The sequence below is a fragment of the Macaca fascicularis genome, chromosome 1 (genome assembly GCF_037993035.2).
Source record: "Macaca fascicularis isolate 582-1 chromosome 1, T2T-MFA8v1.1".
Taxonomy (NCBI): Eukaryota; Metazoa; Chordata; class Mammalia; order Primates; family Cercopithecidae; genus Macaca; species Macaca fascicularis.
The window spans coordinates 1,367,895-1,385,475 of record NC_088375.1 but is presented as its reverse complement, the minus strand read 5'-3'; the positions used below and the strand labels follow the sequence as shown (position 1 = coordinate 1,385,475).

Below are 17,581 nucleotides of genomic sequence, written 5' to 3'. Positions count from 1 at the left end.
TCTGTATATAGCATTTCCAAGAAATATTAGTAAGTGAAAAAAGCAAACTACTATAAAAATATAGAGTACAATTTCTTCTATAGAAAGAAAAGGAAATTAGAGAAAGCATATCTGCTTGCCTACAAATGAAAACACAGAAATTAAAGTAAAAAAAAAAATTAGTATATTAACTACAACAGGTGAAGAGTGGGAAGAAGTAAAAGGTATAGGGGAGGGAATATCCCTTCTTGGCACGTATCTTCTTGTGCATTTTTGACTTGTGAAGCATGCTAATATTCTTCATATTCAAAACATGAAATAAAATCTCTAACAATGAGAAGCATGGAAGTCCTAAAACTGAAAGAGAATGAAAACAAATGAACTCAAGCATACTTGAAATGAATATCAGATACACACTAAAGGGGGAAAAAGAAGACAGAATAAAATAACAAAACCAAGGACTATTGTTAGTAATAAAATTATTAGTAACTATAGTAAAAATTATTACTAACAATAGTAATAACAATAGTCCTTGATCATATATAATATAATGGGTGGGGTAAAATATGGGATAATTGCTAGCAAATCCTGAACTACTTTTAATAAATGTGTTTGTTTATTTAAGTTTTATTTTAAATTCAGGGGTACATGTTCAGGTTTATTATATAGGTAAACTTGTGTCATGGGAGTTTGTTGCACAGATTATTTCATCACTCAGGTATTAAGCCTAGTAGCCATTAGTTATTTTTCTGGATTCTCTTCCTCCTCCCACCATCCACCCCGATACGCCCCAGTGTGTGTTGTTCCCCTCTATGTGTCCATGTGTTCTCACCATTTAGCTCCCACTTATAAGTGAGAACATGTGGAATTTGGTTTCTGTTCCTAGGTTAGTTTGCTAAGGATAATGGTCTCCAGCTCCATCCATGTTTCTGCAAAGGACACGATCTCATTCTTTTTTACAGCTGCATAGTATTCCATGGTGCGTATGTACCACATTTTCTTTATCCGGTCTATTTGTGATGGACATTTAGGTTGATTCCTTGTCATTGCTATTGTGAATAGTGTTGCAATGAACTTATGTGTGCATGTGTCTTTATATATTATAATGATTTATTTTCTTTTTGGTAGATAGTAATGGAATTGCTGTTTCAAATATAATGACTAAATATAATTTAATTTTACCCTCACCATTGTACAAAAAATTATGTGTGCATAGATGTAATGTTTAGATTGATTATTATATTCCTTCACTGCTGTATTTGTTGTACAAAGGCAATTTATTATGGTTAAACCTATTTTTTTCAAACTTGTATTTTCCCTGATGGGGCATCTATTGTTTTCCACTGCCAGTAATTTATTACTGGAAGATGATTCTGAATAATAATGTATTTTATCTACAAATGTATCATTGTAAGTTATAGGTTAAAGAAAGAAGAAAGAAAAGTGAATCAGAATTCTAGTAGTCAAGTATATTTGCTTGCAAATTAATTATGCAAATTATTCTTAAGTGGGGTGTGTTTTTCAATCAGTATGGAAAGAAAAGACCTGAGTCAATGAAAGCATTCTGTTCATTTTGATACTCCTTCACTGAACATTAAGTTTTAGATACAATTCCATATCAAACTGATTCGTTCACTTTAAAAGCTGAACTCTACATTCTTCTTTTCAGTACTGAGGTGAGTAGCAGAAGTAGAGAGGTGTTGAAGATAACTCTCGCTGAGATAGATAGTAGGCGCTGCTTTTGGGGATTTTGGAAATTGAGGCCTAACTTATGGAAGCAGGAAGGCTATTCATCCTCAGAGGGTAGCAATCTGACTTTGTTAGAAATTATGACTTTTAGAAATTTCCAAAAATATGCTTAGGAATTCCATGGACATGAAACTTATCCTCAGAATGAATAAATGAAGGGAACCGATCAGGTATGCAGTGTTTTTTATGGGTACTGTATTAGTCAGGGTTTTCTAGAGAGACAGAACTAATAGGATATATATTAACATATATATGTGTGTGTATATATATATGGAGTTTACTAAGTATTGACTTACACGATCACGAAGTCCCCACAATCGGGTGTCTGCAAGCTGAAGAGCACGGAGAGCCAGTCCGAGTCCCAAAACTGAAGAACTTGGAGTCCTATGTTGGAGGGCAGGAAGCATCCAGCCCAGGAGAAAGATGTAGGCTGGGAGGCTAGATCTTTCCTTTTCATGTTTTTCTGCCTGCTTTATATTCCCTGGCAGCTGATTAGATTGTGCCCACCAGATTAAGGAGGATCTGCTTTTCCCAGCCACTGACTCAAATGTTCATCTCTTTTGGCAGCACCCTCACAGACACACCCAGGAGCAATACCTTGTGTCCTTCAATCCAATCAAATTGTCACTCAGTATTAACCATCACAAGTCCACCCTTTGTCAACTTGAACCCATACACATCTCCTGAAATCATACGTAATCTTCAAATAAAGACAATAATAAGGTCATAATTATCCCTAACATAATACGACTATCCTTCATACAGCTGGAAACACACCGACCCCCAACCCAAATACTATTACACAAAGTTAACAATATTTAAATGCTGATATGAAGTCAATAAATTTTATGTCACATGATAAAGGAAAAAAGAAATGAAATACAGATATTAATACAAGTATATACATGCACAAACATGTTTTTAACAAAAGGAGGAGGAAATACTCATGACAATTATGGTCCCCATTTCTGCAGCTGGTCATGTGGTCACAGTTGGTACTGATGACTACCTTCTTCTACTATCCATTCTGTATTCTGTTTGTCCTCAGCAAGCACCTCAGCACGTCATGGTTATTTTCCCGGTGGAGTGACCCAAACTTTCATTCCTGATGGGTCTGGGCCATTTGTAGTCCTGCCTGGAATGGGCTGTTGTAGTTTTCCATTGACATTAATCACAGGGCATGGTAATACTAAGAGACGCCCTCATGGATCTCCTGTATTTCATGCATACTCTTCTTCACCTCCATTGTGGAGTAGTAGACTGATTTAATCTTGATAGTCTGGGACAGTCACCCCAGCCAACACAGTAACTTCCTTCTTAGCCTGTTGACTTAAAGATAGGAGGAGCCCAAAGTGTCCCAGTGGCAATCTTAACTTCCAGTTTAATGGGATCATTGTTGTGTCTCCTGGTGGCAGCATTCCTCCCTCTGGAACTAAGACCTCCAGACCAGCAGAATGTAACATTGTGGGAACAGGAAGCAAAAATTTTGCTAGTGGATCACTAGGGGTGATGGTGAGTGGTGCCATTTCCACTTCCACCGATTGAATCCTGGACCCATGAATCCTGGCTATGGGAGAAACAGTACCATATATTGGATGCTGATGCAGAGCATACACAGCCTTCTGGAGAACTTTGCCCCGGCCCTGCAAAGTACTGTCACCTAGTTGGCATTGTAATTGTGACTTCAAAAGGCCATTCCACAGTTCTATCAATCCAGCTGCTTCAGGATGATGGGGAACATGGTAAGACAAGTGAATTCCATGAGCATGAGCCACTGCTACACTTCTTCAGCCATAAAGTGAGTGCCTTGGCCAGAGGCAACGCTGTGTGGAATACCATGACAGTGGATAAGACATTCCATGGGTTCATGGATGGTAGTCTTGGCAGAAGCCTTGCACGAAGGAGAGACAAACTCATATCCACAGTAAGTGTCTATTCTAGTGAGCATAAACCTCTGCCCTTTCCAAGATGGAAGAGGTCCATTATAATCAATCTGCCACCAAGTAGCTGGCTGATCACTCTGAGGAATGGTGCCATATTGAGGTCTCAGTGATGGTCTCTGCTGCTGGCAAGTTGGGCACTCTGCAATGGCCGTAATAAGGTCAGCCTTGGTGAGTGGAAGTCCATGTTGCTGAGCCCATGTGTAACCTCCATCCCTGCCACCATGGCCACTTTGTTCATGGGCCAATTGGGCGATGACAGAGGTGGCTGGGGAAAGAGGCTGAGTGGCATCCACAGAATGGGTCATCCTGTCCACTTTATTATTAAAATCTTCCTCTGCTGAAGTTAACCATTGCTGAGAACTTACATGGGGTACAAATATCTTCACAGTTTTTGTCCACTCAGAGTGGTCCACCGATATACCTCCTCCCCAAATTTCTTTGTCACCAATTTTCCAATCATGCTTCTTCCAAGTCTCTGATCATCCAGCCACCATTGGCTACAGCCCATGAATCAGTACATAATCACACATCTGGCCATTTCTCCTTCCATGCAAGGTGCACAACCAGGTACACTGCTCAAATTTCTGCCCACTGGGAAGATTTCCTTTCACCGCTGTCCTTCAGGGACGTCCTACAAAGGAGCTGTAGTGCTGCAGCTGTCCCCTTTCTGGTTGTCCCTGCATATTGTGCAGAACCGTCTGTAAACCAGGACCTAGTCTTCTCTTCCTCTGTCAGCTGATCATAGGGAACTCCCCATGAGGCCATCGGTGCAGGCTTGGGGGAGAGAAGGCAGGTGACAGGAGTGGAGACTATGGGCATTTGAGCCATTTCCTCATGTAACTTACTTGTGCCTTCAGGATCTGCTGGAGCCTGATCATGTATATACTACTTCCATTTGATGATGGAATGCTGCTGTGCACAACCCACTTTATGGCTGGATGGGTCAGAAAGCACCCAGTTCATGATAGGCAGTTCAGGTCACATGTTGACTTGATGACCCATAGTCAAATCTTCAGTTTCCACCAAAACCCAGTAACAGGCCAAGAGCTGTCTCTCAAAAGGAGAGTAGTTATCTGCAGAAGATGGCAGGATCTTGCCCCAAAATCCTAGAGGCCTCCACTGTGATTCACCTATGGGGGCCTGGCCAAAGGCTCCAAACAGCATCCCTGTCTGCCATGGACACCTCAAGCACCACTGGATCTGCTGGGTCATATGGCCCACGTGGCAGAGCAGCTGGCACAGCAGCCTGGACCTGTTGCAGAGCTTCTCCTGTTCTGGATGCCACTCAAAACTGGCAGCCTTTCAGGACACTTGATAAATGGGCCACAGTAACCACCCAAATGAAGAATGTGTTGCCTCCAAAGTCCAAATAGGCTCACTAGGCATTGTGCCCCTTTCTTGGTTGTAGGAAGGGCCAAATGCAGCAACTTATCCTTCACCTTAGAAGGAATGTCTCAGTAGGCCCCACACCACTAGACCCCTAGAAATTTTACTGAGGTAGAAGATCCCTGAATTTTAGTCAGATTTATTTCCATCCCATCCTTTGGCACGCAAATGTCTCACCAATAAGTCCAATGCGTTTGCTACTTCTTGCTCTTTGGATTCAATCAGCATAATGTCATCAATGTAACCGACCAGTGTGATATCTTATGGAAGTGAAAAGCGATCAAGGTCTCTCTGAATAAGATTATGACACAAAGCTAGAGAGTTGATACACCCCTGAGGTAGGACAGTAAAGGTATATTGCTGGCCTTGCCAGCTGAAGGTAAATTTCTTCTGGTGGGCCTTATAGACAGGAAGGGAGAAAAACACGTTTGCCAAGTCAATGGCTGCACACCAGGCACCAGGAGATGTTTTAATTTGCTCAAGCAATAAAATTACATCTGGTACAGCAGCTGCAATTGGAGTCACCACTTGGTTAAACTTACAATAATCCATTGTCATTCTTCAGGATCCAAATGGGAGGGTTGAATGGGGATGTGGTGGGAATCACCACTCCTGCATCTTTCAGGTTCTTGATAGCGGCACTAATCTCCACAGTCTCTCAAGGGATGCAATATTGTTTTTGAATTACTATTTTTCTAGGTAGAGGCAGCTCTAATTGCTTTCGTTTGGCCTTTTTCACCATAATAGCCCTCACCCTACCAGTCAGGAAGCCAATGTGAGGGTTCTGACAGCTGCTAAGTATGTCTCTGCCAATTATGCATTCTGGCATTAGGGAAATGACCACAGGATGAGTCTGGGGACCCACTGGACCCACTGTAAGTCAGACTGAGCTAAAATTCCATTAATTACTTGACCTCCCTAAGCCCCTACTTTAACTGGAGGACCACAGTGATATTTTGGATCCCCTGGAATCAATGTCAGCTCAGAGCCAGTGTCCAGTAGTCCCCACAATGTGTAATCATTTCCCTTTCCCCAGTGTACAGTTACCCTGCTAAAAGGCCAGAGGTCTCCTTCGGGAAGGATGGGAGAAAGATTCACTGCGTAAATTGTCGGTAATGTAGTGGGGTCCCTCCTCAAGGGGACCCAGCCTCCCCTTCAAGGTAACTACACCCACTTTGCGTTTTACAGTTGAGTGCTGCTGCTTGGCCCCTGACTCCTTGAGATCCAATTATTTTCATTGTATTTAAATTTTGTAGTTGAGTGACTGCAGTTCCCACAGTTAGATCTGACATAAAGAGAAGAGCAGTTACAGAGTTACTCAAAGATGCAAGTGCTGTCCTCACAAATCTAATTCGCAAGGCATTGGTCAAATGTATATCTTTTGGACCCTCCCAGCTGGGATGAGTAGGTCTAAAGTGACTAATCCACCCTGCCATCCCCATCTCCCTAAGCCTTTGGATCTGTTCCTCTACATTAAACCAAGGGAGGTCAGGCATTTCCAGCTCCCAGTGGTCCATCTTTTGACCCACATTTCAGCTAAACAAACAAACTATTGGAACCTTTTTTAGCTCCCTGATCTGCAACATTAAAAGCAGAGTCCCTACTTAGTGGGCCCAAATCAATAAATTCGGCCTGATCCAACTTTATGTTCCTTCCACCATTATCCTATACCCTTAATATCCATTCCCATGCCTGTTCTTCAAATTTCTGTTTATATAAATTAGAACTCAAACAGTTCTTTCTGAGTGTGGCACACCTCCTCATGGATCACACTCTCAACCTCACCTCTAGGGGACCACTGCGACTTTAGTGTAGTCACAGGTCTGGAAATAAACAGAAGCATTGGGGGTGGCTCCTGAGGAGAACCAACATTATCTTGCCTGCACCTGCCTCAGGGGAGCCCATCACTGTTGCCTCAGTCTGACGTTCAATGGCAGGAAGCATCCAGCACAGGAGAAAGATGTAGGCTGGGAGTCTAGGCCAATCTCTCCTTTTCATGTTTTTCTGCCTGCTTTATATTCCCTGGCAGGTGATTAGATTGTGCCCACCAGATTAAGGGTGGGTCTGCCTTTCCCAGCCCACTGACTCAAATGTTGATCTCTTTTGGCAGCACCCTCACAGACACACCCAGGATCAATACTTTGTATCCTTCAATCCAATCAAGTTGATGCTCAGTATTAACCATCACAAGTACCTTAAGAGGTAGGCTTTCAACATAGATACAACTTCTGAAGTTAATGTGCATCATTCTCACAATGAGACATCTTTCCCTATTTTATTCAAACATATAGCTTTCTTGTTCTATTTTATACCACTTTACTTTTGAAACCAGAAGGGGTTTCAAATAATACAAGCAAGGTCTGAAGAGTAGCTTCTATTCAGCCCATTAGACATTTCCTTGGGAAGCAGACTACTTTGTACACATGTAGCCAATATGAATAAGACAAACAGAATATCCCTGCAGCCTATGTTACCCTGCTGGAGCCCCATTTTCCACAGCCATACGATAATGAGGAAAGGGAGGAGAAGGCACCTATCATGTGTTGATGGTTGGAAGGAAAGTATTTTGCTTTCTGTGGAATGCAGTACTTTGGAGGAAAATCAAATAGTTATTATAATTATTGTTTCGTATGGTTATGTTTTCCCTGAAACCACTGGATATTCTATACTTGCTGACTTGCCAATAGAATCTTTAGTATTTTTTCCTTTTCTATGATCAATATTGTTAATGTAAGAAACTTCTATTGCTTTGTTCAAACCCTCCTGCAATCCCGTTTATCTACTTTTCATTATCCACTTTTCGGATTGCTTTGTTCACTATCCTTCTGAAACAAATGTGGCACCTTGTAATAATCAAGTTCTGATTCCATATCTGTCTATTTTATTATACCTTACTGAAAAATACTATGCTACAATAACTGCACACACTCTAGTTTCAGCTACATGTTTTAATTCATTTAACCTTTGCATATTTCTCTTCCCTCATGTTTCATAAATATAGTTCTCAATATTTTATACTAAGACAATTTTGATAATCTTTAAAAAGAAACAAGAATTCAGAGTTGATATACCAAAGCATCATTTTTATTGCAGATGTCTCTAATTTATGAACCAAAGTCAAGAGCAAATCTAATTCAATGTACAATTATTTTTTGCTTAAAAAGTCCACTTTGCTTATGTCAAAAACTCCCATTTTTATCATACATGATAATGTATAGAAAATATAGTATTACTTGCTTTGTTTGTTTGTTTTTTCTGTCTGCATACCAAGAAAAATTTGCCCTGTTCCTCCACATTCTTACTTGAAACCTCTGTATTGATGCAGAGACCAGTTACAGGACATCTGTTGTGGAATAGGAGATTTATTTTCCCTTCCATTTCTTCAGCACAGTTTCTCTTACTTTCTTATTACGAAGTGTATAGATGAAGGGGTTTAAAACTGGAGTCACCACGGTGTTCAGGATGTGGACAGCTTTGGTCAGATCCAAGGCATCTTTGATAGAGGTGCGGACGTGAAGGAAAATCGTGGACCCATACCAAATGAGCACCACAGTGAGATGCGAGGAGCACGTGGAAAAGGCTTTGCTCCGGCCACTGGCAGAGGGGATCCTGAGGATGGTGCTGATGATGTAGATGTAGGAGATAAGAGTGATGAGGAATGAACTCAGGATGACCACAAAAGCAATCACAAAGGCCACAAGCTCTACTGCCTGTGTGCTGGTGCAGGCCAAGGCAATCCAGGGTGCAATGTCACAGAAGAAGTGGTTGATGGCATGGGGGCCACAGAAGGACAGGCCACTGATGAGGGCTGTGGGCACTGCAATGGCCATGAAACCACAGATCCAGGAGCCCAGGGCCAGCTGCGCTGAGAGCAGGCTACTCATGATGGTTCCGTAGTGTAGAGGATAGCAGATGGCGAGATAGCGGTCATAAGCCATGGCTGCCAGGAGGAAGTACTCTGTGCAGCCTAATGAGAAAACAAGGTACATCTGCAAAAGACAGCTTGTAAATGATATGGTCTGACTTCTCCCCAGTAGGATGGCCAGTGCTTTGGGGACTGCAGCTGTGGTATACAAAATCTCCAGGAAGGAGAGGTTGCTCAGAAAGAAGTACATGGGGGTATGCAACTGATGGGAGGTCCTCACCAACATCAAGATAGCCCCATTACCACTAACTGTGAGGATGTACATCACCAGAAAAAGCATGAAGAGAGAGATCTGAAGAGTTTGAGAACCAGGAAAGCCCAGTAAGAGAAAATCCTGGGGCAGAGTTTTGTTGCCTGTGTCCATTGTGATACTTAAACCAGAAAACAGAGTCCCCGCATCGAGCCCTTTAACCCAATCACACAGTCCTAGAAAGAGAAAAAGAACTGGATTCATGAAAGAGCTCCAATAATTAAATGCAATTATTGGAGATATGATGTAACTTTCGTTGAACGTCTACTCTGTGTTTGGAGGCATAGTTACTATCAGTTATTTTAATGAAACAGTGAGATACGTATTATTATAACCAATTATCAGTTTAGAAAACAAATGTGCAAAAAATGTCAGCAATTCTGGAAAGACTGCACTAATAGCTACATTTCAGCTCTAAGATTCAACTCCAGTCTTTCTGACTTCATTCCACTCTGAGCCACGTTCCAGCTCAGTCCCAGATTACATCTAAACCCGCAAAGGGCTGACTGAATTTACTACTTTTTAACTAGACTTGGCACGGCCCCTGGATGAAATGTGTAGTTTTGTCTTCGTTTAGAAATTGGCCCACTAAACCTAGGTTCTAGTCACATCCATATTTAACAGTTGTGGCTTCTAAATTGATCTAATTCGTAAGATTCATCTTCAAAAATATGTTCAAAAGTTACCAAAGATACTTTAAAATTAGTTTCAAAATGAGTTTTGTCTTCTCTTGATGATTTCATGTTTAAACATTATATGACAGATACTTCTCATCAAAAATGTATATTTCCATATTGAACAATATACTGAAGGTAACAATCTAGGAAATCCTGGTGCCCATTTGGAAGGGAGTACACTGAAAGCAGGTGAAGGGCAAAATATCACTGTGAAACCATTTTTTAAAAAATTCTCATAGTTTACTTCCAAGCACTGGTTTTGAGAATAGAGTCTATAAATTAGAGGGTGAATTGGGAAGCTATTACTCTCAAACGTGCAGGTGACCAAAACCTATGTTTAGGAGACAGAGTTTTGAAGAAAGGGAAGACTTTGGCAGCTTCATTCTAGGAATTCCCTTATAAATAGGAATGCTCTCTCCATCCTCATGTATCATACCCTTGCATTCACCAATGCCAGATGTTATTTCCTGCATAAACTCAAATTTATTGCATGTATCCAATGTCACTAAGTGCATTTATACTATAAAATGGGTCTACAAAGTAAATGGGTACATACATTGGGTTTACCTCATTTTTGGCAGAAGGAGCTTCCAAGCAGTGCTTCTCAAGCTCTAATGGGCACATGAATCACCTAAGAGTATTGCCAAAATGCAAATTTTGATTAATGCACCCTTGATATAGGGCCTGTGGTTTTTCATTTCACATGTTTCCAAATGTCAATGACCAGGACCATGCACTGAGAAGCAAAGATCTAGCAACTTTCTCATTTTATAAAAAAGTTATAAATCTGAAGATTTGCTTGATTGGGTAATGAAGAAGTTCAGAGTAAGCCACCATAAAATGTGCTTCTCTGGCATTGGATGATTTTGAGCTGAAGACAATTGTGAAGAACAAAAAATACAGAGACACAAGAAAAACTCTTAGGCTGCCCCCTTTCTACCAGGAAGGATTGGATGATTTTTAATCACCGAAGACAACTCTGGGGTCTTATCGTCCTAGAGAAGGCCACAGAGGAATCTACTCAACAGCCCTTGCTTAAATAGCCCTTATATTCCATTAATCTCCCCATATATCTACCTTCCACAGTTTGTACCCCTGAGAACCCCCTTCTTTTGTCTTGTCACTTCTTTACAAATTTATTGTATTTTTGTTAAAATACTGCATAAGCTCAGGTTCTAACCAATTCTTTGAGTTACTCATCCCTGAGTTCTCCCATGTGTATGTGCAATGCACTTGTCAATAAACTTCTTTTTTGTTGTTGCTTATATGTCTTTGGTCAGTCTAAATTGCAGGATTCCACCCACTGAACCTAAGATGGGAAGAAGGAAAATATTTTTTTCCTCCTCTACTCTAGTAAAGGAGCCTAGATTATGAATTCATTACCCTAATACAGAAAAAAATGCCCTAGATACTGATGGGTGATATAGAACAAGAATCACAAAGAAAAGATGTTCTTTAACGATAAATATTAAATAATAGATTTGCAAATTTCTTAAAGCTAATATATTCCAACATATGTATCATTCATGTTATGTAATAACTATTTTTGAATTCAAGTGCCAATGTCAATTGTTAATGCCTTTTGGTATAATCTGTGTTTTTTTCTTTAAAGGTCATCAGGGAGCATTGTTAAAAACAGCAAAAAGTAGTTAACATAGTGAATGGTGAATTGCCAGTCACTAGACTGTTAGCTAACATGATCTTTGTAAATCCTATTAGCTTGCTTTTATCCTACTTGTTTTGCAAATGAGAAAACTGAAACACAAAGAAGCTGAAGAAGTTATTCAAAGTGGAGTCATGATTATCAATTCAAGATGTCTGATTTTGGAGCCAAAGCACTTCGAACTTGAGACTTTCAGATATTTTTTATAGGTTCCCACAGCATCTGATTGGCAGATTTCAAAAATATTTTAATTCATGTTCAAATAGAAATCTCTGGGCAAAGCTATTTTGAAAAGCTAGTATGAAATAATTCTATCAACTCTTAACTTTTATGAGTAATGTGAATAAGGCAATTATAATTATCTATATTCAAAATTCAAAAATCATTTTGATAACTAAAAATTAGAAAACAAATATCCAGAACCATATTATGAAATGACATTTTCATATTTTACTTTTAATTATGCTGCTGAATTTGTCAGATACCATGACCTAATGTTTACTTGAAGCACATGATGATTAATCCCACATTTAAAAACCTGTATATACTACTCTAGACTTGAGTGCTTCTAGTTTTACTTCTAAGAGAGCCTAAATGCAAATCTGTGGATGTGACTTAACAAGAGCTTAAAATAAAAATCAGAGAAAAATGTAGTTTGATTTATTAGGTTCAAGTAAATTACCTTTTAATTTTTCAGATTAACTAACAGATTAATCTTTCTTATATAAGTAGACTGACTTTTTAATAATTTTTTTGTTTGAGTATAAGTAATTTTAATTTCTTGCATCTGAAAAGTAATTTTAAATACATAATATAACAATTATTTTTTCATAGAAATATGCAATATCTTATTAAAAAACACCTACATTAAAATAGTTTCTTAATCTCAGGAGGTTTTCAGTATTGTTTGAATACTATGATGGATCAATCATACACCACAATTTTGTGATTACAAATTTACCCATCTGGCAGATGTGGTGACTGACACCTCTACTCCTACCACTTTGGGAGGCCAGGGCCGGGGGATCACTTGAGGACAGGAATTTGAGACCAGCCTGGGTGACATGGTGAAACCCCATCTCTACTAAAAATACAAAAATTAGCCAGGTGTGGTGGTGCATGCCTGTAGTCCCAGCTACTCGAAAGCCTGAGGCAGGGCAATTACCTGAACCCAGGAGGCGGAGGTTGCCGTGAGCCAGGATCATGCCACTGCACTCCAGCCTGGGTAACAGAGTGAGACCCTAAAAATACAAAAATTAGCCAGGTGTGGTGGTGCAGGCCTGTAGTTCCAGCTACTCAGGAGCCTGAGGCAGGAGAATCACCTGAACCCAGGAGGCGGAGGTTGCGGTGAGCCAGGATCACGCCACAGCACTCCAGCCTGGGCGACAGAGTGAGACCCTGTATCAAAAAAAAAAAAAAAATAAATAAATAAAAAAATAAAAAATTACCAATTGATGAAACACTGGACAGAACATGTCAAATGCATAATCACCCTTTTCACTTACCCAGTTGCAATTCTTTCTGCCATAAACTCCAAAAGCTTTGTCTCTTGACCTTACTTTTACTCATTTTTTTATTCCATGATTTTCTTTATTTAAAAATATTTTGATTGCAATCATTCCCTCTATGTCTCTGTTTTTCTTTGATTATCTTGCTATTTAATAGTGTGCTTCCTTCTGTTGATGTCCATTACTCCTGTATTAACTCAAACTTTCATAATCTTTGAAACTTGAGCTCAGTCTTTTTCTGTTTCCCTTTGTTCTTATACTCTGATCCCATTCTATCCTAGTTTGGTGTTTTATATTTTCTCTACCAACCTAGTTTGGTGTTTTATATTTTCTCTACCTCTCTTCATCATAATTGGCTCGACTCTGGAAATCACTTGTTTTTTTAAGTAATTGCTTATGTACGGATGAATCTTCTGGGAGATGAAGTGTCTCTCAGGTATCTAGGGCTAGTTCAAAAAGACATGATGACCTCGTACTAAATCTTTCCAAATGGATGACTTCAGAACGTTTTCAGTTATTTGATTTAAACAACTAAATTGTAAAGTTACTGGAACAGGAAAAGGATATCTCTTTGGGCTTTACATACGCTAATCTAAGTATTTTGTCTTGTGGAGAGTTTTTAGCAAATACAGCTGCTTAATAAGTTCAACAAAGTTGTGAAAAACTCTTTAAAACAAATCAAACAGAATAAAATTGGACAAATGACCTTAACTAAAATATAATTAAGTAATATGAAGCATGATATAATTAGAAATTTAAAATTATCTCTGAATTTAAAAAAAAATCTGCCTGGCTGTTGATCAGCCTAAAACAGCAAGGGAAGAAAAAGTCAGTTGTAAATATATCAGAAAACAATTTTACCCAAGGACATGTTGCAGTTGTAAATTGTCATAATGACTCCCTTCTTTGAGTGATAACTGTTTTCTCACTGAGTGAGAAAATTTCTTATTTAAAATCTTTGATATCAGAAATTTGTTGTTTTCAATCATATGGATAAGAATAAAATATGACACCCTTTCTGGGAGTACCTAATTCACGCTGACAGAGACATACAACCTCACATCTATTCCAGGAGCAGAGCTTCAGAGAAAAAGTTCTGAACACAAAATTTCTCATACATCTTAATTTTGTAGTTTCCAAGGAAAAAGAACAATTGGGTCCAGATCTGATCTTCATAAGGAGCTTTCTTTGCTTTCCACCTATAAAATCACTTCTTTTAAATTTCACCTCAACTTCACCCTTCCCCAAATTTAAAATAATTGTCTTTTACATTGTTTAATGAGACGCCCTGTGATTCTTGTGGTTTGCAGCCTCCTTTATATCCATGGGTCAAAAAACCTGACTGCTGGACAATAAGGATGCCTCTAGAAGACTTAGGATGACTGAGCTCAGGTAAAATTAGAAGAGTGAAAACACATGCCGTGATCCTTCTACAGAAATATTTCCTGAATTCTAGAAAATTCACTTGCAAACTTATAATTGTTCTACACAATTAAATTTTAGTTAAAGGTATATTACCATCTATGTGCTTGTAGGGTAGGGAAAATGGCATTCCCTCACCCTTCTAGGTTCTTTGACAGGGCTACAAATTAAGTTGCCACAAGACAGACTAATAGGAGAAAAATTATATTTAATAATGTTCATATACACAGGAGTCCCACAAAATATGGGATTCAAAGAAGGGCCACATGATTGAGGCTTATATAACATCCTTAGCTATAGATAAGATTGGGGGTAGGGATCTCTGGAGCATAGCGTTGACAGGTTATGGGAGTGTGAGGGGGAAAAATGTATTGTGCATATACATTGTCTTGTTATGCAGATAAAAAGTATATCAGATAATGAAAGTTGCCGTAGAGCAGCCTTCTTCCTGATACAGATACTTTTACTATTGTAGGTTTTCTCTATAGATGTACTTTTTTAAAAAAATTAAAAAGTAGCTGTGTCTGCAGTTTCTCAAAGTAACCTGCTGGAAATTTGCCCAAGAAGTGTTCTTTGAGCTGACATATTCTGATCTCCTACAGTCATATTTTGGAGTTGTATCCTAAGCCCCAACATGTTGATAAGCATTTTTTTTAATTACTGAGAAATAAATTGCTGTGCAAAACAGTTTAAGAGAGAGAAAAGAAATAATATAATTTCTCTCCTTTGCTGTTTATATTTAATATTTTTAGTTTGTTTGTTCATGTGAAACAATCTGAAAATACATTCTACAGTAACACCAGTAATGCTTATGTTTGGGCTCAGAAAACGGTACCTCAAAGTATGACACTTTGGCATGCTGAGTACTTTGGAAAAACTGGATCGCTACATACAGAAGAGTGAAATTGGACCCTGTCTCACACAATATGCAACAATCAATGCAAAATGAATTAAAGTTCCATGACTTTGGTCCGGGCAATGATTTTCTTGGATAGGACCCGCAAAACACTGGCAACAAAAGCATTAGACAAATGGGATTGCATCAAACTTAAAGGCTTCTGCATAGCCAAGGAAATAGTTAATGAGAGACAAACCGAATTAGGAGAAAACTTTTGCAAACCATATGTCTGATACAGAGTTAATATCTGAAATTTATATGACACTAAACTCAATAGCAAGAAAACAAATAATCTAATTTAAAAATGGGCAAAGGACCTGAACAGTTATTTCTTAAAAGAAGGCATATGGTCAACAAATATATGAAAAAGTGCAGAGCATCCCTAACGATCAGGGAAATGCAAATTAAAACCACAATGAGACATCACCTCCCACCTGTTAAAGTGGCTATAATAAAAAAGATCAAAGTTAAGTGTCAGTGAGGATGTGAACTTTGGCATATTTAGGTTTGTAATTCATCTGAATTTTATTTTTTGTGTGTGAAGTGTAAGGTGGATTTTAAAAATATTTAATTCTATTTTTTTCTACATCATTTTCCTTTCTAGTCCTTCCTTTTCCAGTAATGTATGATTTATCCTCTGTCGTATTCTGGTCACCATTCATGAATGGATTGAGTTTTCTTCCTTTGGTCCATTCTCTATCTCTAAACAACCATAATCTTTCAATTACTATAATATTATAGACATGTTTATATCTGAAAAGCCATTATCTACTTCTTACTTTTCATCTTAAAAATTATTTTAATTTTCATGGCTGTTCAATTGTATATATGAATTTTTTAAAACCTTAAGTTCCATTTTGAACTGCTTTAAGACTTCAGATGAAAAGTTTATTGGTTACTTATGGAGAATCAACACCTTTATTGAGTCTTCTTATCCCTGTACACAGTATGTAATCCAATTACTTTCATTTTGTTCATACTCTTAGGTAACTTAAAAAATTATATTCTCTAAAAGTTATTTTTCCCCATTGATGAGAGTTAATCTCAGATACCATATACTTTTCAATGTTCTTGTGAATATGTAATCCATCTTTAGTTTCTTTTACTCTAGGACTCTCCTTGGTCATTTCACCCCCAAATTTGACTTTTTGAGCCATCTCATCAGTCTCTTATAGGATGTCTCATATTATTAGTTTGTTCAGTTGTTTCTCATGGTATTATTAAATTTGTATCTTCTGTTTTTCTGAAAACTGGAAGTTAATTCTGAGGCTTGATTAAATTCCAGGTTAAATATTTTTAAGAGAATATTTCAAGGATGATGTAGTCTACATATTGCAACATATCAGGACGCACATATGTTATTTTATTATTATTGATACCAATTTTGATCAATTAGATTATGGAGGCTACCATCCATTCTCTTTATTGTAAATATAGAATAGATAGTTTGAGGTTGAAATCTTGTCATTATGAAGATATCTCATTTTCTTACAACTCTTTTTCTAGTGGTTTTATCATCCATGACTGATTCTTGCCTGAATCAATTCCAATATAGACGATTAATGTTATGAATTTTTAAATTCTATTATTTCTTAAATATTTACTAGCTGCCAATCTTCTAAAAATGTTTTTTTAAATCAATTTTTCCCTGGTAATTAAAACATATTATAGAAAAATAGGGCACTGAGATAATTTGGACAGCTGTCATTAAGATGGCTAACTAGAGATGCCTAGCACTTACCTACTCCACAAAGAAGGACTGAAATAGCAAGTAAATAGCCAAATGTTGACGGCACTATCTAGGAGAGAATGCTGGTATCCAGCAGGGAAGCAAAAGGAATCCTAGGAGATATAGAAACTCAAGATGGCAGCATGGAGAAGGAAGTAAGGCAGCCAGCTGGGTGGGCTAGGAGCCAGAAAGTACTTCCCTTCTCATGTGGAAAAAAGGTAAGTGAGAGATCCATGTAAGTACACATGTAGGCACCTGCACACACTGTCCAGAGGCTGAAGAGTGGTGTGTCCAGCCTACCGGAACCCACACACCCCACCCAGGAGCCTGAGGGCCAGCCTGCCCAGCCTGCTACTTCTACAGCCAGCATCCTTGTTCCACACTCAGAGGTCCAAAGACTGGCCTACTGAGGGTTCACTGCCATTACTGCTAGCACTTGCACACACCACCAA

At 38.6% G+C, this 17,581-nt stretch overlaps 2 protein-coding genes across 2 annotated transcripts in view; one reads left to right on the top strand and one right to left on the bottom strand.

The window, feature by feature from the left end:
- Window positions 1-17,581, top strand: part of LOC141408563 (uncharacterized) — a 165,826-nt gene that overhangs the window by 67,894 nt on the left and 80,351 nt on the right. The window lies entirely within an intron of this gene.
- OR6F1 (olfactory receptor family 6 subfamily F member 1) lies at window positions 8,024-13,363 on the bottom strand. Its single transcript, XM_045390586.2, has 3 exons — window positions 13,078-13,363; window positions 10,477-10,540; window positions 8,024-9,408 (listed from the first exon to the last, which is right to left on the bottom strand). Exon 3 carries the CDS (start codon window positions 9,344-9,346, stop codon window positions 8,420-8,422), a length of 927 nt encoding a protein of 308 aa, XP_045246521.1. The 5' UTR covers window positions 9,347-9,408; window positions 10,477-10,540; window positions 13,078-13,363; the 3' UTR covers window positions 8,024-8,419.

Bases quoted from the DNA above. Each gene is read 5' to 3' on its own strand.
- OR6F1 (XM_045390586.2), bottom strand. From the start codon at position 9,346: ATGGACACAGGCAACAAAACTCTGCCCCAGGATTTTCTCTTACTGGGC.